This window comes from Xylaria bambusicola, assembly GCF_022495145.1.
Source record: "Xylaria bambusicola strain CBS 139988 unplaced genomic scaffold F5B22scaffold_85, whole genome shotgun sequence".
In the NCBI taxonomy this organism is placed as follows: Eukaryota; Fungi; Ascomycota; class Sordariomycetes; order Xylariales; family Xylariaceae; genus Xylaria; species Xylaria bambusicola.
In genome coordinates, this window is record NW_025953638.1 from 69,507 (window position 1) to 93,930 (window position 24,424).

Here is a 24,424-nt window from a genome sequence, read left to right on the forward strand (position 1 = left end):
TGGAAGTTCGACGATGAATGATGATCATTGCTTCTGTCCTTCAACAGGCCAGAAACTGGCCGTGGCCGAACCTACCTTTCAACAGGTCGGGGGTCAATTAGTTAGTTGATAAAAGCAATTTATCTGATTTTACAACTATAAAGTAGATCCCTTGAAACCAATAACGTACCGGTTGACTTTCTGCTTCGAAACTCAATTCGTATCTGTTCCAATTGGACGATGACTGCGATGCTATAGAGCAGAAGTGACCCATTCCGGGACACCTGCGCGGATACAAACCTTGTGAACCGCCCGGTCTCCGTTTTAATTTGGGCATATTGACTCCACTAGCGCACCATGTTGTTGGAAACTGGCTCGGTAATTTCGGTCCTCGGTGTTATCCCCTGATTCTCTGCCTGCCGGTGACTAACAGAAGTACAGAGAGACGTGGCCAGAAGCGTAACCAAAACTGCAAGACATTATACTGGTCTCAAGTTTCACAATAGCTCCCACATTTGTTGCTCGAGATAGACTTGAATATGGTTGGAGCAGAGCTGATGAAGGGATTCGACTACAACAGTACTGATACTGTTCCGCTATGTAAGAGATTCACACGACCCTGAATGCCTCTGACATCAACATCACAAGGTGCAACATATGATTATAAAAGCGTTCAATTGTGCTTTGCGATCTAAGAGATAAGGCATCTGAAAAGGGACATTTATAAACTCATGTCATCGGACCGCCATCGACGCAATATACATTGGGAGGCCACATCACTTATGAATGTTCAAGATATGGAACGGCCCAAAGGTGCTGATGTACTCCGTACACCACTGTACTATTCCTCTTTTATTTTTGATCTTACACCTGGGGCACTGTTACGTTCTTTATTTAAATGAGGGGATCTAGCTCTACTTACTTCTGCTATACGCCGGCAGTAGATATCTTGTGCCGTGATAATTTCAACCACGTGCGTCGAAAGAGCACGAGCAGGACGAACTATCCAGGAACATTGATAAAGGCATTCAAACCCTGCGCGTCAGACCACCCCTTGAAGCTTATGTGCTCCCCCTCTTCCCTAGCTTCTCGCCATTTCTTCCACTGCTTTTGCCTCTCTCTTTTTTGAGCTCGTTTAAGCGTTTTCTGCTGTAACAGTGCTGCTTTCTTGGCCGCCTTTTCTTTTCGTTTCTCTTCCTTCTTCCTCGCCTTCTCAGCCGCCTCTTGCAGAAGTTGCTCAGAACTCTTCTTCGCTCTCTCAGCTTTCCGAAGTTCCCTTTTTCGAATCTTTGCTGCTTCTTTCTCCTGCTCCTTCTGCACTATTCGCGCCATGTTTGCACGAATATTTTCACCGAACTCTGTTAACTTCTTGGGATCCTGCACGAACTTGAGTACGAGTTCTCGCGTAGCAAGGGCGTCCTCGAGGGGATCATGCGCGCCGCGCGTCTTCTGCACGGTCAGTTGCAACAGCTCCTTACATGCAGACTTCAGGCTCCAGGTGCGCGGAAAGGTTTTCGCGTCCCCGAATACAGCGTGCGATAGCAGCGTCATGGAGTCAACAACGCGATTGGTCGCCATGTGCAGGACACGGTAATCGTTGCTCAACGCATGCCCAATGAAGATAGTTTCGGGGTTTGTCACATTGAAGATCTTTTTGCGCACCACCGCCCAATTGGCGAACGCCTTACCTTTCTTGACGGCTTCCGCCATCTTTGCCTTATTGATTCCTGTGACCCCTCGGCGCCAGTCGGTGACGATGCCCGTCGGCTTTACGAGGCCGCGCATCAAAATTTTACCAGTGAAGAAGTCTAGAACGACGACACTCGAGAGGCCCTGCTGGCCGCCTCGTAATGTGACCATCTCGCAATCGATGACGATTGCGTCGTACGTTTTATGGTCAGCGTCAAGGTGAACGCACGGCGTCTTGACTGTCGTGTCATACGGGTCCGGCGTATCGGAATCGCCTTCCAAAGCGTCGGAATCGACAGTTGTGGGTAGGGCGGGGAAATGTTCGGACGCGAGACGCTCGCTATTGAGGACGTAGGACTCGAGAACGCTGTACAGATGATCGCGTATGTAGTCGGGGGTTTCCTTTGAAGCCCAGCGAAAGCGGCTGGGAGGGCGATGCTCATGATTCCATGTCTTTTTGTGTCGACGCCCCGATGACTTGGTGGCGGGGGTTCGCCGCGGTGTCTTTCTCACTAACTCGGTGACGGGCGCGGGGACCTTCTGAAATGATAGACGTGGTTCCTCGATGCTGCGGTTTGAAGCAGAGCTGGAGAAAGCATGGCTCGGTCGACGGTTCGTATGTAGGCTCCCCTGTAGCTTCGTATGCAGAATCCCACGGAGACCAAGGCTATTGGGTTTGTACAAGACTCTGGCATAGTTAATACATAGGCAGGTATTCATGTGGTTCGCGTTGAGCGTTCTCTTCTCACCCGCATCGTGCTAGGACTCTCATTATAGGAAGTCGCTGTAGGGCAACTGGCCCTCCGTCATGGTGTGTAAGCGAAGTTTATGAAGTATGTATTGGTAGTCGTTGTCACATAGGACGATCTTCTGGACGAGGATTGCGGTTGAGGAGCAAGGGAATGGTTCTGAAAAAATGCACAATTCGCAATTCACAATTCACGTCAGTGGAGCCTTCAAGTTGATCAAAACCATTTATATGTGCATATTTGCATATATGCATATGTATAATAAGAGGAGTCTGGGTGTACCACCGACTGGCTGGCTCAATAGCAGCGATATAACGTTTGATTGAAACACCTTGAATCTTTTCTAGCTATGGATTATGAATAAGCTATGTGACAGCCATAATGCTAGGTATACAGTAAGTGCCTGGATGTTTAAACTTAGATTTCTGCTGCACCACGTGCTAGGATAAGATCTACATATGCCTGCAGAGGTACTTACAAGTTACAGGACACAATTGGCCCTGATATCAAGGTCCCACCTTATTGAAAGGGTTGGTAGATGGATGTAAACATTCTTTTATAGGTAGGTAGTAACATTGAAATAATGGCCTTTTGCAAGTATTGAGAGGATAGGTAGGTGTCAGAGGCATCTCAATGTTGCCTCCATCGAAATGGGGAGGTATCATGGCGCATCATCTGCATTCTCACCTCACCGTTTGTCTCTATCCATTTATGGCAAATGAGCGAGTCCGATAACATATAATGCCTCATAATGTGAGGCTATCACTTCATTAGATTGCTAGTAGAGGATTGATGTTCCGCCGCTTGTCTCTCTCATCATTGTGATAGTGAATGAGATGTAAAGGGAGTGGGTATGAGTGAGTGTAATGAAAGCGGTGAAAACCCAACCAAAATTCCAGTGCGATGTGTTTTTCTTCGCTTTAGCGGATGTGGCTGGGGCATCCCTTCTTTCTTGACTAGGCCCAATCAGAGACGCCAACGTTTCCGCGGCATCGTAGTGTCCAGCGAGAATGCTCTAAGGCCGTTTGACTCGCTTAGCGACTGTTGGTTGGCTGGTCTGGGACACGCGACAAGTGGGATAACAGCCCAAGTGAAAATTTCATGACTAGGTTCTGACTTGCGCTGTCGCCCAAAAGCTTCCCTCGAGTGTAACAGTCATCATCATCATCAACTTCGCGAAAGGAAGAGAATAACAGGAAAACATGGCTGATCCCGTTGCTGCGCCTGCGCCTGCGCCCGTGCCCGCGCCCACACCCTCGCGCTCGTCAGCAGCGACGTCCTCCAACTGGCGCGACGCATCTAGCTGGAGGAAAAACGAGAGCCCTGCATCTTCACCGAGGCCGTCTAGATTCACGCAGAATCGGAGTACCGGTGGTCCCTCATGGCGTGATAGAGAAGAGAAGAAAGCGACCGAGGACGGGCAAACTAATGGCGATAATGCCGCCCGTCGCTTGGATCCCTCAGACTTCTTCCCTAAAAGCCGACCGTACGACCGGGTAAGAACTAACAAGTCGCCTCAGAAAGACGACGATGGTGCGGCGAAAGCTATTGCGGAAGGGAGGCGGATCTATATCGGCAACCTCCGTTACCAGGCCAAGCCAGATGATATTGAGGATCTACTGAAAGCAAACGACCTGGGTCACTTCATCAACATTCACATCTCGATTGATCCTTTCACCGGACGCAATCCTAGTTATTGCTTCGTTGAGTTCCCTGATGCCGACTCAGCAAAGAAAGCCATGGAGATTTTAGAAGGCAAGGATCTACTCGGTCGTGAGGGTAAGCGGTTTCTCTATTTTTCCCATCTGGCTTTATCGATAGGGCTCGGAATCTGTGTGCCAAGAGCGCCCGATGTCACCAACTGCGTTCACCGAGGCTGCTGAAAACTAACGCGAAACACCATAGTCAAATGCCGACCATGCCAGCCCAAAGGAAGCGGCTCAGGCGGAAAACCCAGCGAGGCACCGAATCGCTGGGGTCAGTGGTCGGGCGAAAAGGATAGTGACGAGCAGTCGAAACCAAGGTCTTTCGACAGATATCGCCAAGACTTCACGGGGAAGCGTCTCTATGTGGGCGGGCTGCCGCGGATGCACGACCAGGCAACTAACTTCGCTGAGATGACCGAGCTATTCAAGGATTACAAACTGTAAGTTTGAATTTCTTCTTTCCGCTTAGGTAAACAAGGGCCGCTAATTCCGAAACAGTGAAGCCATCAGCAAGCGTGTCTCTGCACATGAAAGCACCCGGGAACTTCCTGGCCGCCATGACTACTGCTTCGTGGACTTTTCGACGCCCGAACAGGCCAAAGAGGCCATGGAAGCGTTGAATGGAACACCATTCAAAGGAGAGCGTTTGAAGGTATCTCCAGCCAAGGGCCGTTCCAACAAGTGGCGGGAGAGGGATGAGCTCGATGGCAAGCGAGGTTTCGACAAGCAAGATGCGCCCGCTAGGGAATGGGGCAATGAGGAGTGACGTGGAAGTAAACTTTGAGGCTCTTGTAACAGGTCTAGCTAAAGACCAACTAGAGAGATAACGATGCACTCTCTGATGTAGCAGCTATCTTAAGCCCGCGCGTGGTAACATGGATGTTTGGCGCATACTTATGCTTCCTCCCCGTCTACGTATCAAATCCAGCATTCTATCTGACTCCTAGAGATGAAGGAAGGAAGTTGCTAGAGAATTGCGTTGGCTGAATTAAAATATGGTCTACGCACGTCAATTAGGGACAATCCCACAGCTTGACTCTCGACGAATTGGCCTGACCATCATTACTTAGTCGGCGGCCGAAGTAAACATCATCACCAGTCATGAGCATCGTTATATGGGAATGAAGGAAAACGCTTTTTATAAATCTCACTATCAATTCTAGAGAAAGCGATACACTACGCAGATAGCATGACTTGTCTTATGAGAAAGACACGCTGCTAGATTTGTACCTTACCTATCATCGGACCCCTTAGAAGCCACACTCTATAAATACCCCTGCGTCGTCGACGTTTCGAGTCATCTACTTTCGCCCTGTACTTCCCATTTCCTTGATATCGTCTCTCCCCTATATGATCAAGCCGCATACGTCTGCCATCAGTGGCAAGATATCTCCAACACGAGGGGCAAAGACCTTTGCCCTTCTCCTTTTGGAATCCTGGGTATGACATTACACAACGGTAGCCGTTGCGCCATACACAACCGCAGTCATAGACGCGGAAAATGCGGCTTTCCGTTTTAAGTGTTCGTTTCGTTGTCTTTAGTGAAGCATACTGCTCTCGGGTTAGATGAGGACATACTATCCTACCCTGTAGTTGGCACACCTCGCAATTGGTGGCCGAGTTCGAGGGGTCTTCGAGGCGCAGCGCTTCGAGGAGTACCTGGAGCTTGTCTGGTGTGTTAGACATCTTGGATATGTTACTTATGAGCTTTAGAAATAGATTCCGTTATATCAAATCTTGATTCCGCGGTGTTCGTAAAAATGACATTGTTAGATTTGATGGTTTGTCTACGGTTATATACCTCACGCCTTCAGACCTGTGTTCAAAGAGTTCAAAGAGCTGGACAATACCTTTGTGCCGAATCAAAGCATTGTTCATTTTATCTTTTTAGATTGAACAATGCCTTGCTCTGAAAACTGGCCAACCGCTTTGACAGCAGGCTCACACATGAAGGGGATTATCACATCTTTGACTTGAAGCTCATGTAGCCGCCACAGGGATCCAATATCTGAAAGGATGTTTGATCACCGGCTTATTGATAGATCTTATCGAACTGTAGGAGCCAATTCGGCTCAACAGTAACTTCTTGCTGTGTGGATTTGTCGAATACCTACAGAATGATCCTTCTCAATCGGCATCCCAGCCTTTAGAGTGAGTGTCCAGACCTGAAGCCAGCTCACAACACACGGTCGCTTCACCTCTAAAGTTCATGTCTCACCATATCTGATGTTGGGGGCGTCTTCATGGGTAAAAGATAGTTGAAGGTGCTTACCTTGAGACCTTCCTCTTTTAGCATGATCCCTACCCTGCCTAACGATTACTAATGGCGTCGCGGGTCTTGAGATCCGCACTTCTCTGAACAGTATTACCTCCTTCATCATTATTCAATTGAGAAACACTGGTCTATCTGGGTATCGTGCTCTACCCTTCAAAATGACTAGACGCAAGCCCCAGCCGTTGTCTATGGTAACTGAAAATGTGTCGGCACGAGCTGATGTGATGCCCGCCCGCATCCGCTCCACCGCCTTCGGGATAACAGTGCGTCCCAAGCGTGATGAGGATAATGCAGGAGAAATTCTCAAGAAGACCGTATACACCATTATCAAAGCCGCTCTGTTAATCCCCGGCGACGGAGAGCCGGTGAAGTCGGCCGCTCTGGTAATCGAGAACAAACTCATCGCCTGGGTCGGGCCGGAGCACGATGTACCCTCCAAGTACACAGACGGCGCTCATAGAACCTTTTCCATCCCCTTCGTGATGCCGGGACTCTGGGACGTGCATACCCACTTTGGGGGCGAGGCACCCACGACACTGGATGGTATAGATCCGAGCGGCGACCCACGGCTCGAGCACCCCGCTGTCGCCGGCGCGCGACTGACGAAAGGGTGCTGGGAGGCTCTCCAGCGCGGATATACATCGCTCCGCGACGTCGCAGGGTACGGGTGCGAGCTATCCCGCGCCATCGACGACGGCAGCATCGTCGGGCCAAACGTGTACTCGTCAGGCGCGTGTCTGAGCCAGACTGCCGGTCACGGCGACATGTTCGACATGCCTGCCGGAGACATGCACCTGAATACTGGGCTCTCGAGCGTGCACCCGGGCCACTGGGGCTCGACACAGAGTCTGCTTGTAGATGGCGTCGACGAATGTCGGCGTGCCGTGCGTCTCCAGATCCGACGCGGTGCGAAGTGCATTAAGATCTTCGCGAGCGGCGGCGTGCTGTCGCTCGAGGATAACCCTCTGTACGCGCAGTTCAGTCCCGAGGAGTTGGACGTCATTGTGCAAGAAGCGACACGTCAAGAGCGCGTCGTCGCGGCTCATGTCCACGGGAAACCTGGGATTTTGGCGGCTGTGAAGGCGGGAGTCACGACTGTGGAGCACGTCTCTTTCGCCGATGAGGAGTGCATCAAGCTCATCAAGGAGAAGGACACGGTGTATGTCGCGACGCGTACGATTGTGGATTTGCTGCTGCAGGGTGGTGGCAAGGGGTTGACGAAATACCAGTGGGAGAAGCTACAGCTATGCGGCACCAACCACCTCAATGCTTACAAGATGGCGATCGAGGCTGGGGTTCGTATTGCGCTGGGGACGGATACTGCTCCGGGCTTCAATATGGCGATGGAACTGGATTATGCTGTGCAGGCAGGTCTGACTCCCCTTGAAGCCATCAAGGCTGCGACAGCCAATGGACCGCTCAGCGTCGGAGCGATGGCGCCTAAGACGGGTCAGTTGAAGGAAGGTTATGAAGCGGATATACTAGGATTACTGCATAACCCTGTCGAGGACGTCAAGATATTGCAGGAGAAGAAGAATGTCGGCTGGGTTTGGAAAGGTGGTCGCCTGTTCAAAGGCCCCGGCGTTGGACCATGGGGCGAGGATCCTTTATAAATGAAGTATATAAAATAATAGGGAACTATTCAAGCTGACATTGATGTATCCAGAAGCCCAAAACCCACCCAGCATAAAATATCCTGCGTAACTCCTTAGTCCTAGCCCTCAAAACTCAACGACAAGCCTGTCCTCTCCCCGAGCTGCCCTATATCTATTCGTTGCCTCAATCAGTGTATCACACCCCTTCAGCAAGAATCCCCACTTCTTCGCGAATCCTGCCGTGACCTCCCATCCGGTCTCCGACCAGGGCTCACCCCAGACGAGCACACCGTTGATCTCAATGTCGTTGAACCCCTCAAACAGGCCCCCCATGATGTCAACGCAGAAGTCGTCTTCGTCAATGCCAGTCCCATACGCCAAGATATTGTCTCGCATCTTCGGAAATGGGATCGAGTCTATCCACATGTCGTGCGATGTGTTTTGTTGGAGCCAAGTGTCCTGCAGCGATGGCGGAAGTACGTCGGGGGGAGGTGGGAAGTCTTTCGCATAGAGCACCATGCCACATTCCGTCGGCAGCCGTTCGATAATGCGCAACAGCGCCATGTTTGTCAGCATGGCGCGGAAGGCGTTTAGCTGTATGAGGACCAGAAGCCGGTGATCTGCGGAGAGCGGGAAGACGACGGCAGGGAGATTGGTCCCGTCATAGTCGCTAGCTAAATAGGTGAACACGGGTGGGAAACGTCGTGTTCCCTCACCGGGGCTGTTGAAATCGTAGATGAGCGAGGAACTTTGCTTAGGGCGTAGTTGCACGCCTCGGGCGATATCGAGGGCTTCTACTCGAGCCCGTAGTTGTTCCCAGTAAGAGAACGGCTTTAACCGTTCAAATGGCACGACAGGAAACTCTCGGCTTACAGCCAGGTGCTCGTCTAAGCCCCTCTGGACATCTAGGGCATAGGCCTGATATCGGTGGACAGTTAGTATGTTGCTCTGAACTTATGCGGCCTGCTCGATCTTCTGAGGACAGGGCACCTTACATTTAAAGCGTCAATATGAGCCAGCCCAAGACTAGGCAATGGCTGATACTCAGCCTGGTCTTCATCCCGAGCCTTCTTAGAGGCGGCACCAACCTTCTCCGCTTGTCTACGACCTATTTTTTGGTCAGCTGGTGGAAGGACGTCGACGAGGGTCGTTTTTGGACCCTAGTTCTTCTGCAGCTCTAGTGTCCATTCCATGCTCGTCGTCGCGAACCCCAACGTCGCACCCCACCCTAGCGCAGAAACAGATTACGTGTCCAAGCGTCTTGTTGCTAGGTAAGGGTTTCCTATGTAACTTACGCCATGCTCGTTGGTGCAAGCGATTCTGTCGCCGTCTTCTTTCGGCCGGGTCCGTCAGACCAGTCCAATCGTCGCTGCAGCTTCGTGCCTTTTCCTCTTGCGTCAGTATCAATCTCGGTGGTGGGAGTGCAAGTGCTCGGATAATTGTCTATATATAGACCAGTTCACTCACCTCGCGTAGAGATTTGACGGCAGTTAGTTCAACACTCATGATGCATGCAAGCTAACTCAAGCGTGAAGGGTGGAACAGAAAGTGCTGTGGGTAAACATCAGTTTAGCAGAAATGATCAATGCAGTCTGCTTATTTTGTGAAGATTTCTAACGAAGCTCAAATCCTCCCGTAGGAAATAAGGCCGGGGCCATTGTCGAGGTCATCGACGTCGAGAGCCACGTCGAGGGCCATGTCAACAGCGGACTGGAATCCATCCGATATCTTGGCCAGGCGGCCAGGCGGCCACTAAAACCGGGCAGTAGATGGTGCCGTATTGTCGCTAAACTCGGAAGAGTGTAGCGCATCTGCACGCTGCTTATTCTCCACAACGGGCTGCCAGGGCCGCGGACATAAGGTCTCTGATGCTACGCCGTTGGTGAGCCTGTCGACGGTGCTGTGCTTTGTCATAGTCATTCATACTCAGGAGTCGCAAGGCATATACTATTGTCATCGATTTATATCTGGTGTCGCTTAGCTTTGTTAGCGTTGAGCGTTATGATGGCCTTGCTTATAATATGTCGGGGACGTTCAAGGCGCCGTCGGAGTCCAGAAACATAAGGAAGGACTCAAGCTTGTGCCAGAGAACTAATACTTAAAGGCAGCGCAAGACGAGAAAAAAAAAAGATATTCGAAAACCACAGACACATACATATAAACTCTCCAACGCTCGGCATAGCTCAGAAGCTCTTCCTTTGTTGTGTACGACTGAAGGAATTTCGATCCCTAAAATATCATTGATAATTAGTTCAACGCCAATAGACATAGACACCATGCCGAGCATGACAGGATTCGTGGATTTCAATCCGGAGCAAGATATTCCACGCCTCGACGGAAAAGTCATATTCGTGACAGGAGGTTAGAGTCTGTCACCTTCGTTTGCGTACAAACCAAAGTTAACAGACTGTTCCAGGAACTGCAGGCTTAGGGAAAGCTTCAATACAGGCCCTGGTGAAGCGCGGCGCATCACACGTCTATTTCACTGGCCGCAATGCCGAAGCAGGAAATACACTCATAAATGAGATGAAGAAGACCCACCCTTCCGTAGGCTTGACATTCTTAGAGATGGATTTCCTATCCCTCGCCTCGGTGAAGAAAGGGTGCGACAGTTTTGTCCATGATCGCCTGGACCTTCTCATGTAAGTATCTTGGTTAACTCGAACTATGTGCGGTGCTTATATCTATCTGTATCAGGTGTAATGCGGGAATCATGTTCAAGCCGCCTGCGTTGAGCCAAGATGGCTATGAAGCAACTTTCGCTACGAACCACCTCGCCCATGCCCTGATTATCAAGAAACTTTTGCCCACCCTGCTCAAAACTGCTGAGACGCCAAACTCAGATGTCAGGCTAATCAGCCTGACCTCAGAGGGTTGGGCCGGTCACCCCAAGGAGGGTGTCAACTTTTCCACCCTCCAAACCACGCAGAACGCGCTGTTTGGGAAATTGACACGTTATGGGTAAGTAGGAGGTGATTGCGCCAAGGAACACACCGACAAGATGATCTTCGAGTTCATACTGGGGTGTTGAGTCAGCTAACCGCTACCACAGGCAGAGTAAGCTGGCGAACATCGTTTATACGGCTGAAGTCGCACGTCGTCATCCACAGATCATGTGTGCCTCGGTCCATCCGGGTGTTGTAAAGACAGATCTCGTCAATAACCTCAGCCTCTCGGAAAAGGCGTTGGTGTATGGTGCGAACTGGCTGATGGGCGTGACGTTGATGGAAGAAGACCAAGGTTGTCTCAGCCAGCTCTGGGTCGCGGCCGGGGCTCGCAGAGATCAGCTCGTCAACGGCGCTTATTATAGACCGGTTGGTGTGCAGAGCAACTCTGGCCTGGATAAAATTGCCACCAGTCAAGAGTTTGCTACGAAGCTGTGGACATGGACCGATGATGCGTTGGCGAAAGCATTGTGAACAACATCCGATGAAAAAAAAACCCTTGCCCCTTTAATGGGCTCCGTATCATGGAGCAGAGCAGTCGGCAATTGCGGTCGACATCAAGAAATGGTATGAGGTTCTCATTGGTGTCCGGCCCCTATCTAGCCTGGTGGCATTGATTATAATTGCAAGCAAGGGTTATATCCACCCGCCACAGAGAGTTATTGTCATACCTTTTCTGGAGGTCGAAAAAGGAGTCCTGTATATAGTAGAGATCTTCAATTGATTAGATAAATTAAGCGCGTTTACCAGCAGAGGTCTTTATTTCGTATACTGATCAACATGGGAGGTCCTTGATACATAAGACGGCAACCAGGGTACTAGCATCTTCGCAGCATCATCTGCGGCAACGAGACATAAACGGTTACTACTTCCGACGCGGATAAGGCACCAGATACTCACGATGGGCTCAAGCAGTGTGCTACCAAGCTTAATGACTAGTGCTGATGGCAATATGGATGCTGCCGCCGATGAGGATTCATCAATCGCTTCTGCAACGGAAGCTTACCTCCTGTGAGGCTGAGAGACCAAATCGGGTGACCTCGTCAAGACGCCGTCTCTTTTCTTTTCATCTTCTATACGACTCGGGGACATTACATAGAATAGCACAGGATGTTAAAGGTTTATCGCTAGGCTGCCATTCTAATTACCAATGTAGGTATTTTCATGTTAAATGTGTATTGAGTTGAAAGCTTGATGACGGAGATATAATATCGTACACAAATCGACAACGGATTCGGTTAATAAGCATCTTTCCAAGCTAGCGTGATTGCTGATAGTTAGCCCAGAGCGTCTCGTTTTCCGTTGCATATATGGTCAACCAAGCAGTTGTACGATACACTCTGACAAGAGCCGAACTGGCATTACATCATTTAGTGCCTTCTCTGCATTGCCCGAGGTTGCAGTTGTGCCACTGGAGGCTGACTCGGCGGCAATGGGAAGGGGGTGAGACTGATATCAAAGAATCATCTCTTACAATCAAGAAGCAAGAAGGAGAACCGGTCCAGAATCGAATGTCGGCTTCCCGGGTACTCTGACCGAAAGAGGTCGGAGAAAACGACTCACGCTCATGCCGTATTACCTTTGGCTAGATGCTTGTATCCCCTAAGAGCTTCTTTTTCGACGCATGATTACACATCCTCGTATACCTAGGCTGCGGTAAGATTACACACCGAACTATCCTGATGACAACTCACAACAAAACATCGTGGGGGTCATGTCAAAGTGAAAGTATCGATTCAAGCAACAGCCTATCAAAATCAAGATCACCGACTTCTCAATGACAATCTTCAGGTCGAGGACTTGCAGGGACAGGGTACTGTTAAGGCAAGGGTCTTCACGTTCCAGCACCCCCTAAAGTCATTTGCGGCTCGCGGCGGCTCGGTACGCTAGCAGTAGCGTTACTGGGCGATTTAACTGCAGAAAGGAAAAAAAATGTATAAAGGAATTAGTACAATTCTCTCACTGCCTCAATAGCTGGTCGCATGATCCAAGAGGAAGTAGGAATCTGTTTTCAAATTCCGGTAAGTTAGAGAGTACCAATAGATGGTTGAAAATTCCCGTATTGCCTGCATGCGAGTGGCATGCGAGGCACGAAGTTAGCGGGACATCTGGAAAATGACAATTATGAATCCTTGCCAAGCTGTGCAGCTGTAAAAGCTCCGAGATCTTGTAACACCTTCCATGTCAGTATCCGCGCATGAAGAATACAACCATGCATAACACTTATCTGCGGAACATCCACCTACCATCTCAATCGCATGGTACAAATTTATGAACAAACCGTGACTCTGGGTCGCACCGCCTGTTATGTGTTTGATACCCGCAAACTGGAGACAATGTTCTCGACAGGCCTCACTTTGTTACAGAATCTTCGAAAAATTACCATACAAGACCCTAACTCCATTAGTTGGCTTTATGTGCTGAGCATAGGCGAAACACCACGTGGCGACCCCGGGTAGCCGGTATCAACCCAATTGGCTCGGTTTGTTACCGAAAAAGCACGCGGTACTACAATAATAATGCTAATATAGCCTTTTGGGTAAATACTATGTACAGCTAGGAGTAGCGTCGCCAGATAGCCATTGACCCGATGATATCATATTAGATAAGTGTTCAACATGGTTGCGCTAAGCTTGAGCCTTGGGAGTTGGTTGATGCTATTAAGATCATCACGATAATGCTAGATTCGGCTAGTGGGCGGCAGTTGAGGCTGGAATGGGGCTGGCTCCAAATGGTATTGGCGCCTCCACCAACGTCCTCATCCCAGACCATGAAGACGGCACTTCGGCAATGGGACGGTTATCAATTTGCTAGACGCACAAGAGGCGCTTCTATTACTTCTAGACCGGTTGATGGGCCAAGCCAGAACAAGAGCCCGGGAACCAGCCCAGAAGAGCACAAACCACACGCCACACCATTCTCACTACGTATCTACGGTACACTTTCGCCTTCACTGGCGATCAGGGGCTCTTGGAAATGGGCGGTAAATCGCTATTCGGGTCCCTGCTCCAACGAGAGCGCCAATGCCCGTGAACGAAATGAGTGATCGGCTTCTTCACGGAAAGCCATACAGGAGATGGGGGTCAAGGCGGTACATAGGAGGTGGGAGATGATATTGTCAGTATAGATTGAAGATAGCTTTGGCTATATATATGGGCTCTTCAATCCGTCCAAGATACACATTCTCCTCACCACCACTCAGCTCCATCAACACAACAATAGTCACTCGTTCACGATAATCTATCAAGTCATTCGTTCGAATCCTTACTCTTCATACCCAACATCATCCTACTTGCCAAAATGCAGTTCTCTACTTTCGTCCTCGCCGCCCTATCCGTGGGCTCTGCTATTGCTGGCCCTGTCGCTGGCTTCGTGCCCTTCAACAACGCTGCTTCTAAGGTTGCTGAAGTCAAGGTCCTTGTCCAGCAGGAAGCTGCCAACATCAGTATGATCAGGGCTCACCGCTCGAGAGAGATTGAAGACTAATTCGACATTTAGACTCTGCCACCAGCGGCTCTCCCAATGCCAAGACTGTTGCCGATGTTCAGAAGTCCCTTCTGACTATTGGCCGCGGTATGAACGGCCTTATCGACCCTGTCAACGCTCTCGCCAGCGTTGGCCCTACTTCTCTCACCAAGGAGCAGATTGCCGCTGTCCCCCAGTTCCAGAAGGACTTCCAGACCATCTTCGTCAACCTTGAGGGGATTGGCAAGAGAATCTCCAACAGCAACCTTGACAAGGGTGAGTGTTTCTTCAAATCTAGCTTTTTCAACTCATGCGCTGACAATTAAGTAGCTGCCATCTCCCAAGTCAAGCCCGAGCTCCAGTGGGTTCTCTCTTCGCCCGCTACCATCTCTCGACCTGTCATTGCCTTTGTAGATGCTGCTGCCCCCAAGTACGCTACCTACAGCTACTGGTACCCTTCTCTCATCAACATTGAGGCTCTCATTGTTGTTTTCCTCGGTCCCATTGCTATCGGCCTTGGTATCGGCATCAGCATCTTGTAAATAATGCAACGACTTAGTTTAATTCTTACGTGAGCTTGGAAAGGAGGAGTAGTTTGGAGGATTTTGATGCGATACAGATATACGAGGGTTCAGTTATTGGCACAGAAGGTGTTTTGCGACGTTCTTTGGTAATAGTTAATTGATCTGATTGAGCTGGTATTTTATATATTTGAAACTATGTTGTGCTGCCCACATATCTTTACTTGACTCAAGAAAATTGATGAATCATTCGTTGGATAGTAACATCTCTCACTCATTTTAGCAGTTAGCGCACTCTAATTCAAGTACATTAGTTATAGTAATTATTCTCACAAATATTGAATGTAGAAAATACATATGCACTCATCCGATACAATTAACAGCTATGATACTACATTATCAACTATCACACCTTCCTATAAGACACTAGAGAATTTGCCGCAGACAGCTCCATCTATAATAACTTAACAAATCTTCACACTGATCATTGTCCATCAAATATTAGACGAGCCATATTAACGTTACCCCAGTTGCTTGCAATTCGCGCAGAACATGGACCAGTGCCGAGATTAACCTCGGCACCTACATCATGGCAACTTCGGGCTTTGTAGTGGGCGTCTGCTGCATCGCTACCCGCAGCAAGGGTGACAGAGTTCTTGCCACCGAAGCCTGAGTTGGGACAGTCGAGGCCAATGGCTACTTCTCCGCCACCACGCTTGAATACGAGGCCTACAGTTGTGCCGTAAAATCCAGTCTTTCTGTCATAGATGTACCAGCCCGCGTAGCAGCAAGGGCTTTTCTCGGAGGTTTTCGGGATGAAATCCGTTCCCGCCGTGACTTCCCCCGAGTATATGTCGTGGGAGACAGGCTGTATGTCCGAGTGGGTGTTATTGACGACGAGAAGCATGTTTCTTGCATCTTTAAAGACAAGATATAGGCCACCTGCATGAAATTACCTTCAGTATATGTGTTATTATGGGTAAACTGTGCCACTTGACTTACCAGCAATCGCGGCGAATGCAACGAGGGCGATAGCAAGAACGGCGGCGATTCCAAGTGTAGTTAAGGAGGCGGCGACGGACGTCACCACTTCGAGTACGAGTCCCATCTTAGCCCACACGCCTGTCAACTTGGCAATGAAGCCACCGATAGCAATAGCACCTCCTCCAATACCCACTATGGTCTGCCATGATGTCTTGGGGGCATTTGCGGCAGCATTGAGGGCATTGGATATTCCCAGAAGCTCATTTTTGAGATCTTCACCTTCAGCTTTTCGCAGTCTGGACAAGCTGTTACGCATAAGCGTTATGGGCTGGCAATTCTTGTCCTTCGGAACACCCTGGGCCCAAGACTCCATGGCTGTAAACCCTTTAAAATCATTTGCGGCCCGTTCGAGCTGCTCGAAATCCTTCTCGCACAGCCGCTCGGTGATGGGCTTGTTGAGCTCATTCAGGTTTGCGAGCTCGCTGGTGGTGAAGTATCGCGTCAAGCTCTCCTCTTGCTCTACGAAGTTCTTGTAGTCAAGATGGAGCTTGGCTGACTCTTGGTTGAGCACATTCGTGACATTGGCGAAGGAATCACCAGTGCCTGCTCGGTACATGACACAGACTTCTATTCCCTTTCGTGAGTCCTTCGCATCTCGAGAGGGAACGATGATCTGTTCTCCGGTGAGGCGGGCTTTGACGGCCTGAATTAGTCTATGGCATTGCCACATTAACTTGCCGCGCTGCACCGTAGGAGGGTTTAAGGTGCTGTTCCAGCAAGATAACGTAAAGTGTCCAGCGGCGGTCGGCATGGTGAAGATGGATTCACAAGAATGATATGACTAAGTCTGAACTACACTGCGAAGGAGCGTAGCAGAATATTTCAACAATCGTTTGAACGGCAGGATCCTCCGATATTCTCTGACATGGCACCAATATTTATATCAAGACACAACCAAAGTCAGGCTCATGGCCGATCTGTCATCTGTGTTTACCATACCGATGTCATGGACTCGGCGCTGATCATCAACTTGATTGCACTTTGACTGATGATTGGCCCATCTACTCGGGCATCCAAATACCGGGAAATAGCTTGAGGCTAATCGGAGTCCCTTTCCTCTTTGGATGAGAATTGTCGTAAGGGGCTTGATGTAGATCAAATCTCTTTCCTTTCACGGTATGCTAGCTCGGCTAGTATGTAGATGGCCTGGACGGTTTGAGTCTAGAGAAGCCTCAGCCGCAGGGGCTAGTCTAAGGCTGATCTTCATGCCCAGAATGCACCTCCTTGTTACGGCTGTATACTAATACTATAGAGCCTGACTGTCAGCTGCGCAGCTGCGCGCGAGAAGCAGTACTCTACAAAACTGATCATGGATAGAAACGGTCGCCGTGCTACCGTTGGGGGTAGATTGCAGAAGCATCAGTTCGAATCTGAGAGACCATTTATTCTACCCCTATTCCCCCCTAAAACACAATTAATCAATTAACTGTCGTAAAAGTTCATAAAATAATACACTTAATAGGCATATACATATCAAATATCTTCTTCATTCCTCGAACACAACCCAACCCCAAAAACCGCCCCAAAAAGAAAAACCTGAAATTTCTTTTTAGGAATCAAAATAAACGATGAAGATACAAAACTAATAGCACTCTAAATTCGCTGATTGTCATCGCCCCAACTCCTAATTCAGCAGTAGGAAGAATTGGATGCAGCTCGGGGTGCCCTAAACTGGTGTACTGGTAGTTGAAGTTGAAAGTTGCTATCCTGCACCTCAGGACTCTATGTGAAGATTGACCACGTAGAAGGAGACGTGAATATTTTCCATTGAGAATCTGGCACCCATAAAATTTAGATACTTGAGCTATACCAATTCTAAAATGCTGCTGTTGCAACTGGGATATGCCGTTCATTATACTATGTGAAGGGTGAAACTCGATGACATTGGAACAAGTGTGAACTATGACAAATACAGCTTAAACTAAATGATGTTTCATGTTGTTATACAAGCCGTGTTGGTGGTGTAAGGACGTTCCAATTCGCTATTATATGGCTATTTCACACATGCCGTTGCGTGGGCACATAGGAAAAAGCAAGATGATGTTAACTATCTAGTAGAAGCTAGAAGAGGTCTGCCACGTTGAAAATATCGTCCATAGAAGCCACCGTTCATTGCCCAACAAAAACGCCTTTTGACTATTGGCAACAGCACCGCAGGTTCTTGGTCTAAGCGATCATGGCAGATTAATGAGGGGGATTTGACCCCCAAATTGGCTCTACTATCCTCTTAACGGTCACTAAATTTCCTATAGATGTAGAAGTAGAAGTAAAAAGGTCACATGTGGGAGGCATCGTATCACATCTTTATACATCTTTATACGGATTTCACGCCGGTGGGTGCCTACATATTAAACCTTCACAGTAGGTCGCTTTGCTGCAGGTACCCTGATTCACACTAGCCTAGGCACCAGACTGCACATTCAAAATTTGCAGAGAAAAAGGTAAAAGGCGTACACGTACAGTGCCAGTCTTCACTGACCCGGCTTAGCAATGGAGGAGCAGACAAGACCCCCCGTTCTTCAGATCAACAGTTGATATTCTACTTGGCAAGCTCGTAGGCAGACTGTTAAACTTAATCCGACGTACAGAATTGATTATATAATAACTTGATTAAATTTATAATCACTACTTAACCTAATCTTTCCAACATGTTAGCAGACTTTGTGGCCCATTAAAGTGTGAGAATATAAGAAGTACGCTTTAGAAATAAAGGTGTATACAACTAGACTGCGATGGAAAAGACCTTATCCAAAATTAAAATCAGGAATAGAATGGAGTATTTATGGCTTAAGAATGAATTACCTCTAGTATATATGTTCCCCCAGGACGCCAAGCTTTGGAACATACTCCAAACAATACAATACATTTTTAAAACTCTGCAAATGCGAGCCTAAAGAGAACGTAGGAACACAAGTAATTTCCTAGCACCGATCTCCCAAGTCGTATCGTTCTGCAGGTGGTGGCCGGCATCAGGCACCCAAGCTAGTTCGACGCCATGGCCCGCATTGTCCATGCTCCCTTCCCCTGGCAAGGCATGAACAACTTCATCTTGGGCCTTCAACTTCGCGTCTCGGACAAGCTCAGAGAATGCAGCGCGATATGTTTCAGCAGCTTTCTCCTGGATCGGCTTGGTCATCAGCTTTTCGCTTGTGCCCGCCATAATCAGTAACCTGTCCCCGGAGCCCCAGCCCTCGATGCTCTGCAGCACATTTTTTGGGTCAACAAAACGGCGCATCATGCCCAGAGGCCAGAGAAAACTCTCGTAGCGATTCCCATGGCTGTGAAACTCGGCGAGTTTGTCCTCGGGGTAATCTTTGCTGAAAAACGCCTGTTTGACTAAGAAAGGGTGCGAGAGAGGCGAGTTGGAATGCCAGCCATGGAACAACATCCGGACGCTAAACCAGGGATCCATTCGCCACCAGTTCATATACACCATTGATCTAATGCACGTCAGTATCAATCTTATATAGAATTCTGATGCTCACAGAATTGGGGGAACTTACGATCCTGACCCGGGAACTGCCCCCAGAAGCGCCAGACCCTCGACCTTGACGTCGCCCTCGTTGAGGATGAACTGGCTCAGGCCACCGCCGCTCGAATGGCCGACGAGCACAACGTGGCGTCCCTCCCACTCCTCAACGGCCTTGATACCCGCCACAACGTCGTCTGCGAGGTCGCGCTTCGTCGTCATGTAGAGCATGCGGAGGAACGAAGGATGCCAGCTCGCGCCATGTCCCCGCATGGAAATGGCGTAGCTGGTGACGCCGTGGGCCGCGAGATAGCGCAAGTACTCATGCCAAACCCAGGCACTCCCCATGCCGCCGTGCACGAAGAACACGGGTGGTATCCCGGGTGCGGGATTCGCTGGCTTGGCGCATAGTAGTTCGAGATCCCCTTTCGGTGTGGAGATGAAAGCTCGCGTTGTGCCGCTGGGCGCGGGCGCGGGCGGCCCGCTGGGACGACGCCAGTAGAGATACTGATAGCTCAGATGCAGGAAGTTGAGCATTGCAGATGGTCGCCGACGGGACCAAAGATTTGTGTAAAATGGTATCGACAAGCCGAATGAACGGACAGGGATATTGTAGTGTAGTCGAATTATCGAGGCGCTATTGCGATGTAGGGATGAAATGTATAGTAACGAGGCCGAAAAGACCAGAACCTGCCGCCCATCTTTGGCTTTTATCTCAATCCCTTCCTATTCGATTGCGCGCTATGGCTTGGGCTACAGCATGAAGAAAAAAACAGTCATCGGCGTGTTACCATAAATGAGCGGGAAGTTTAGGAGCCAGAGCTGGGTTTTTGGCCTTGGCGATCAAGCCACAACAGCACGCCGAGCAAATCTCAATGCAGAGATTACGAGAATTTTTCAAGCTCGTGTCTTGCTGACTCACATTAGTTCTGATATACTAGGAAAGGCTTCTTTCGTAGCTGAACACTTGAGCGCATTTCTATAGGTATGGTGTTCGAGGTTGCGGCAATGGGGGCTACCAATGCAGAGTATGATACCTATTGTCGGCGCTACCGAACGCGAATTAATTCTATGACAAGAAAGCCATCATCGCGCCGTGTCTGCCCGGCGACCTAGGACCTTTTGCGACTAGATATTGTCAACGTATCTTCAGATGGCGTTTCATCTTCGCGCCGACAGGTGGTTTGTCGTGAATGTAACGTCACTTGGTTCTGCTCAACCATGACGTGTAACAGACAGCGTCTGACGCCTATTGCCAACAAACTTTCCCCGTTCAAGTCACGATTACATCCATACCGGTGCCTCTGGCATGAGTTCAATACAGGTGGATTTCATTTTGGCAGACCTGATTAACTTGGATGTCATTAGCCCTACGCCAGCGTAGAGATGCGGGAGTCGCGATGAGCGGATGTGATCACTTTTACATTGTGGAAGAGGCGGGTTGGCAGTCCGTGATTATATCTACCCAGTTGTTTAATGACCGAAAGTTAGGGATCAATATCCACTAATACGGACAATATTAAAAGAGATTCCCTTTACCAATGCATGCTTTTCCACCATTCTACGTCTTATTGTATCTAAGTTCATTAGATGAGCTCTACACATAGGTAATTAATGAACAGCTGTATTTATGGAAGGGGAAGAGGTTGTCTTATGTTTTTAAATGTTCAGCCTAGGCCAAAGCGCGATATATATACTTTCAGAATAGTTATAGATTAGATAGACTGTTCATTCTTGTCTTGATTTCATCTCTTTTCAGTCTTTTTCTTAGTAGGTAGAATGCAGCTGAAGATAGCGGCTTGGTGTGCACTGAGGGCTGCTATGACAGTGCCTGTGATCAGCATTCGTTATGGGGCGTTAGCACTGCCAGCTCATCCATTGTGCAGCTGGCAGCAACCTTTCATTCTTTTCACTCTACGCATTTCCCATCTACATACTTAGTGGGAGTATGATGGCCACCAGCTGGATACTCTTCAAAGTCGTTCCATGATGATGGCGGCCGACACTCTTCCTGCAACTTTAGGCTTCCTTACGGACGCTGCTCATCTTCTTGCTTCGGCGGCGCCCGAGACATCGGCACATCTCATGTCGCGGCGGAACGCGCTCATGTTCGATAACGAGCTTGGCCAGTCCGATGTACAGAGACAGCGCGTCTGTGGTTGTTGCGGCCATATCATGATTGCTGGCCTTGGTGATGTGCTCAAAATCGATAGCAACAAATCGTGCCACAAGAAAAAACGCGCCGGGAGCAAGCAGAGAAAGGGCGGCGTATCACCGAAAGTTGGATGCCGCAAGACGTGGAACTGCAGTAAGTGTGGTCGGTATACGGCCATTAGCCTTCCGCCACCCACGCGCATCCCTCAGCGACGCTTTAAATCGACGGCTTTACGGTCTTCTATCACTACCAAATCAGTTGGTTCGGCTCAAGTGGCATCGGCATCGGCATCATCATCAGCAGCAGCGACAGCAGCGACAGCGACACTGGCATCCAAAGACGGGAGCACTCCGGCGGTAGCATTGGTGGCATCTAGTGAACTTACGAGGGTATCAGCAAATGCTAGCAGTAAAAAGCGAGCCAAGAACCGGAAACAAGGCCTCCAGGCTCTGCTTCAACAATCGTCTAGCTCTAAACCTCAGTCTGGGCTTGGACTGAGCCTGGCGGACTTCATGCAGCATTAGTCAGCCTCCCATCTGCATACCTGTATCTCGAATGTATGTCGATGCCTGACGGCGCGGCCAGTGCCTACTAGATCTATGGATCTATTCGCTCGAGTTGCCAATGACCCTCTTCACATGTCCATACCACGGGCCAATCCATCGGGTGCGACGCGACGAACGGTAGAATCCCCGAGCAGGGCCTAGAAGCCTTCTTCTTACCAGGCTTCCCGCTAAGGCTAGCCCCAGTTGGGTGAGGCCCCAATGCGCAGGCACCCAAAAGCCCCCCCAAATATGTCATGCCGTGCCTACCCCGCCATCCATCTGAGATTTGCCCCTCCAAATTCGGATTTTTTTTTTTCTTTCTCGTGAGTCAAGCAACATACATCGATAAGACGTCGCATTTCCTGTTCCAAACGCACAGCGCTCTACACCAACGAACTTAAAACTCGCATTAGCCCCGAACTTTCAGTTACGCCTGAATTCGTCAAACAACCAGCACGCGCAAGCTTCTGTCTGAGTGATACAACTTGATTCACCATGTCGGCGCCCCACGACACGGCGACCACAACTGCTGCTTCGTCTTCCGAGTTTTTCGAGTCTATCGGAAAGAAAGCCGACCAACTCGCCCCGTCTACCAACGGCGCAAATGGAGTTACCAGCGCTGACGATGACGATGGCAGGGTAGTCGAGCAGATCGAGTCGCTCTGCATGAACTGCCACGAAAATGTAAGTCCACGTTCACGACGAGTCCGTTGTTCCTTGGAGCATGACTGACTTTTCCTCTGGCAATGTTCAGGGCATGACGCGCTTGCTACTCACTTCCATTCCCTACTTTCGCGAGGTCATCCTCATGTCATTCCAGTGTGACAAATGCAACTTTACCAACTCCGAGATTCAATCCGCCGGCGAGATCCAGCCCAAGGGTGCTAGCTACATTTTACGGCTAACGGACATGGCCGATTTCGAACGTACTGTCGTGAAATCCGACACCGCCGTCGTCAAGTTTATCGAACTCGATCTTGAGGTCCCTTCAGGTCGGGGACAGCTCACGAATGTCGAGGGCCTTCTTAGCAACATCATCGATGACCTCGAACTCGGACAAGATGCGCGAAAAAAACAAGCGCCCGAGATTTACGAGAAGATTGCGCAGATAATCACCAAGGGACGGGCTATGCTTGCAGGGGAAGCTTTCCCATTCCGACTCTCCGTTGACGATCCCGCCGGAAACTCTTGGATAGCCCCCAACATGAGGGACGGTGTCGGTAGATGGGAGAAGCATGAATATGTGAGGACACCGGAGCAAAATGAAGCCCTTGGACTGTCGGCAACCGAGCAGGCCGCCAACGGCAACGTCGAGGACGAAGACATCATCCCGGATCAAGTCTATGAGTTCCCAGCCACTTGCCCTGGCTGCATGCACCCTTGTACGACCAGGATGACCATGGTTGACATACCGCACTTCAAGGCTGTGATACTTATGTCGACCGCTTGTAGCGACTGTGGATATAAATCAAACGACGTCAAGACGGGCGGAGAGATCCCAGAACTTGGCAAGAAGATCACCTTAAAAGTGGAAAGCGTAGAAGACCTTGCTCGCGATATTTTGAAGAGTGAAACTTGCGCGTTGGAATGCCCTGAGCTCAACCTACAAGTAAACCCCGGCACCCTAGGTGGTCGGTTTACTACTGTCGAGGGCCTATTAACACAAATTCGCGACGATCTTCGTTCTCAAATCTTCGAGACAGGCTCAGGCGGCGGCGACTCTCTCGCCTCTGAAGAGAGGGTGACCTGGAACCAGTTCTTTGACGGCCTTGACGTAGCTATAAAGGGGGAGAAGCCATTCACAATCATTCTTACCGACCCGATAGCGAGCAGCTATGTCCAAAAGGCCGTCGACCCTGACCAGGATGATCCTCAGATGACGATTGAGGAATATACTCGTACGGATGAGGAAGAGGAGGATCTGGGGCTCAAAGATATGAAAACCGAAGGCTACGAGCAAGATAGTGCGAATCAAACTGCTGGAACTGAATCTAATCAGGAAGGCAGGTGATGTTTAGAGGTTTAGATACCATACAATACAGATGAGAAATAATCCAGAGCGTTCAGATACCCAGCCCCTTTTCGATTCACTTATGATGGTATTCATTTGATACAACATGTTAAAGACTAGATTTTCGAGTATTGTGTGAACTGATCGTGCCCGAGCTCTGTGTAGTCCCAAGTACAACGAGCTTGATTCTATCTCCTTCGCACCGATCACAGGTTTGTCCAGCGCGACCGCTGTTTCGAACCACCATGTCATGTTTTGAATGAGCCGCAGATAGAT

The 24,424-nt window shown here is 49.5% G+C and overlaps 10 protein-coding genes across 10 annotated transcripts; 6 read left to right on the forward strand and 4 right to left on the reverse strand.

Moving 5' to 3' along the window:
• Positions 1–931: 931 nt before the first annotated feature.
• On the reverse strand, positions 932–2,603 carry F5B22DRAFT_559379 (ribonuclease H-like domain-containing protein). The gene is made up of 2 exons (XM_047973029.1): positions 2,418–2,603; positions 932–2,335 (listed from the first exon to the last, which is right to left on the reverse strand). Exons 1-2 carry the CDS (start codon positions 2,438–2,440, stop codon positions 982–984), a joined length of 1,377 nt encoding a protein of 458 aa, XP_047825148.1. The 5' UTR covers positions 2,441–2,603; the 3' UTR covers positions 932–981.
• Positions 2,604–3,619: 1,016 nt separating this feature from the next.
• On the forward strand, positions 3,620–4,889 carry F5B22DRAFT_652253 (RNA-binding domain-containing protein; the record flags this gene model as incomplete). Its single annotated transcript, XM_047979579.1, has 3 exons — positions 3,620–4,196; positions 4,323–4,563; positions 4,622–4,889. The coding sequence occupies 3 exons, from the start codon at positions 3,620–3,622 to the stop codon at positions 4,887–4,889; spliced, it is 1,086 nt and encodes a 361-aa protein (XP_047825149.1).
• A 1,135-nt stretch (positions 4,890–6,024) lies between these two features.
• Positions 6,025–8,065, forward strand: F5B22DRAFT_559391 (amidohydrolase). Its single transcript, XM_047973030.1, has one exon. It carries the CDS (start codon positions 6,557–6,559, stop codon positions 8,009–8,011), a length of 1,455 nt encoding a protein of 484 aa, XP_047825150.1. The 5' UTR covers positions 6,025–6,556; the 3' UTR covers positions 8,012–8,065.
• Positions 8,066–9,622, reverse strand: F5B22DRAFT_559402 (uncharacterized protein). Its single transcript, XM_047973031.1, has 4 exons — positions 9,461–9,622; positions 9,289–9,376; positions 8,989–9,101; positions 8,066–8,911 (listed from the first exon to the last, which is right to left on the reverse strand). The coding sequence occupies exons 1-4, from the start codon at positions 9,497–9,499 to the stop codon at positions 8,120–8,122; spliced, it is 1,032 nt and encodes a 343-aa protein (XP_047825151.1). The 5' UTR covers positions 9,500–9,622; the 3' UTR covers positions 8,066–8,119.
• A 647-nt stretch (positions 9,623–10,269) lies between these two features.
• Positions 10,270–11,692, forward strand: F5B22DRAFT_662197 (putative short-chain dehydrogenase; the record flags this gene model as incomplete). The annotated part of the gene is made up of 4 exons (XM_047980422.1): positions 10,270–10,354; positions 10,410–10,635; positions 10,691–10,954; positions 11,046–11,692. 4 exons carry the CDS (start codon positions 10,270–10,272, stop codon positions 11,410–11,412), a joined length of 942 nt encoding a protein of 313 aa, XP_047825152.1. The 3' UTR covers positions 11,413–11,692.
• A 2,419-nt stretch (positions 11,693–14,111) lies between these two features.
• F5B22DRAFT_559463 (uncharacterized protein) lies at positions 14,112–15,026 on the forward strand. The gene is made up of 3 exons (XM_047973032.1): positions 14,112–14,383; positions 14,437–14,679; positions 14,734–15,026. Exons 1-3 carry the CDS (start codon positions 14,239–14,241, stop codon positions 14,943–14,945), a joined length of 600 nt encoding a protein of 199 aa, XP_047825153.1. The 5' UTR covers positions 14,112–14,238; the 3' UTR covers positions 14,946–15,026.
• Positions 15,027–15,408: 382 nt separating this feature from the next.
• On the reverse strand, positions 15,409–16,719 carry F5B22DRAFT_662199 (uncharacterized protein; the record flags this gene model as incomplete). Its single annotated transcript, XM_047980423.1, has 2 exons — positions 15,409–15,866; positions 15,927–16,719. 2 exons carry the CDS (start codon positions 16,717–16,719, stop codon positions 15,409–15,411), a joined length of 1,251 nt encoding a protein of 416 aa, XP_047825154.1.
• Positions 16,720–18,292: 1,573 nt separating this feature from the next.
• F5B22DRAFT_559484 (Alpha/Beta hydrolase protein) lies at positions 18,293–20,103 on the reverse strand. The gene is made up of 2 exons (XM_047973033.1): positions 19,472–20,103; positions 18,293–19,408 (listed from the first exon to the last, which is right to left on the reverse strand). Exons 1-2 carry the CDS (start codon positions 19,972–19,974, stop codon positions 18,859–18,861), a joined length of 1,053 nt encoding a protein of 350 aa, XP_047825155.1. The 5' UTR covers positions 19,975–20,103; the 3' UTR covers positions 18,293–18,858.
• Positions 20,104–21,429: 1,326 nt separating this feature from the next.
• Positions 21,430–22,116, forward strand: F5B22DRAFT_652261 (uncharacterized protein; the record flags this gene model as incomplete). Its single annotated transcript, XM_047979580.1, has 1 exon — positions 21,430–22,116. The coding sequence occupies one exon, from the start codon at positions 21,430–21,432 to the stop codon at positions 22,114–22,116; it is 687 nt and encodes a 228-aa protein (XP_047825156.1).
• A 397-nt stretch (positions 22,117–22,513) lies between these two features.
• On the forward strand, positions 22,514–24,222 carry F5B22DRAFT_559490 (ZPR1 zinc-finger domain-containing protein). Its single transcript, XM_047973034.1, has 2 exons — positions 22,514–22,821; positions 22,892–24,222. Exons 1-2 carry the CDS (start codon positions 22,633–22,635, stop codon positions 24,146–24,148), a joined length of 1,446 nt encoding a protein of 481 aa, XP_047825157.1. The 5' UTR covers positions 22,514–22,632; the 3' UTR covers positions 24,149–24,222.
• The last annotated feature ends 202 nt before the right edge of the window (positions 24,223–24,424 follow it).

Bases quoted from the DNA above. Each gene is read 5' to 3' on its own strand.
- F5B22DRAFT_559379 (XM_047973029.1), bottom strand. From the start codon at position 2,440: ATGAGAGTCCTAGCACGATGCGG. The intron at 2,336-2,417 runs GTGAGAAGAGAA...CAAACCCAATAG, and splicing joins AGAGTCCTAGCACGATGCGG to CCTTGGTCTCCGTGGGATTC.
- F5B22DRAFT_559391 (XM_047973030.1), top strand. From the start codon at position 6,557: ATGACTAGACGCAAGCCCCAGCCGTTGTCTATGGTAACTGAAAATGTG.
- F5B22DRAFT_559402 (XM_047973031.1), bottom strand. From the start codon at position 9,499: ATGAGTGTTGAACTAACTGCCGTCAAATCTCTACGCGAG. The intron at 9,377-9,460 runs GTGAGTGAACTG...CAAGAGGAAAAG, and splicing joins CCGTCAAATCTCTACGCGAG to GCACGAAGCTGCAGCGACGA. The intron at 8,912-8,988 runs GTAAGGTGCCCT...CACCGATATCAG, and splicing joins CTCATATTGACGCTTTAAAT to GCCTATGCCCTAGATGTCCA.
- F5B22DRAFT_559463 (XM_047973032.1), top strand. From the start codon at position 14,239: ATGCAGTTCTCTACTTTCGTCCTCGCCGCCCTATCCGTGGGCTCTGCT. The intron at 14,384-14,436 runs GTATGATCAGGG...TTCGACATTTAG, and splicing joins GCAGGAAGCTGCCAACATCA to ACTCTGCCACCAGCGGCTCT. The intron at 14,680-14,733 runs GTGAGTGTTTCT...ACAATTAAGTAG, and splicing joins CAACAGCAACCTTGACAAGG to CTGCCATCTCCCAAGTCAAG.
- F5B22DRAFT_559484 (XM_047973033.1), bottom strand. From the start codon at position 19,974: ATGCTCAACTTCCTGCATCTGAGCTATCAGTATCTCTACTGGCGTCGT. The intron at 19,409-19,471 runs GTAAGTTCCCCC...GACGTGCATTAG, and splicing joins GCAGTTCCCGGGTCAGGATC to ATCAATGGTGTATATGAACT.
- F5B22DRAFT_559490 (XM_047973034.1), top strand. From the start codon at position 22,633: ATGTCGGCGCCCCACGACACGGCGACCACAACTGCTGCTTCGTCTTCC. The intron at 22,822-22,891 runs GTAAGTCCACGT...GGCAATGTTCAG, and splicing joins GCATGAACTGCCACGAAAAT to GGCATGACGCGCTTGCTACT.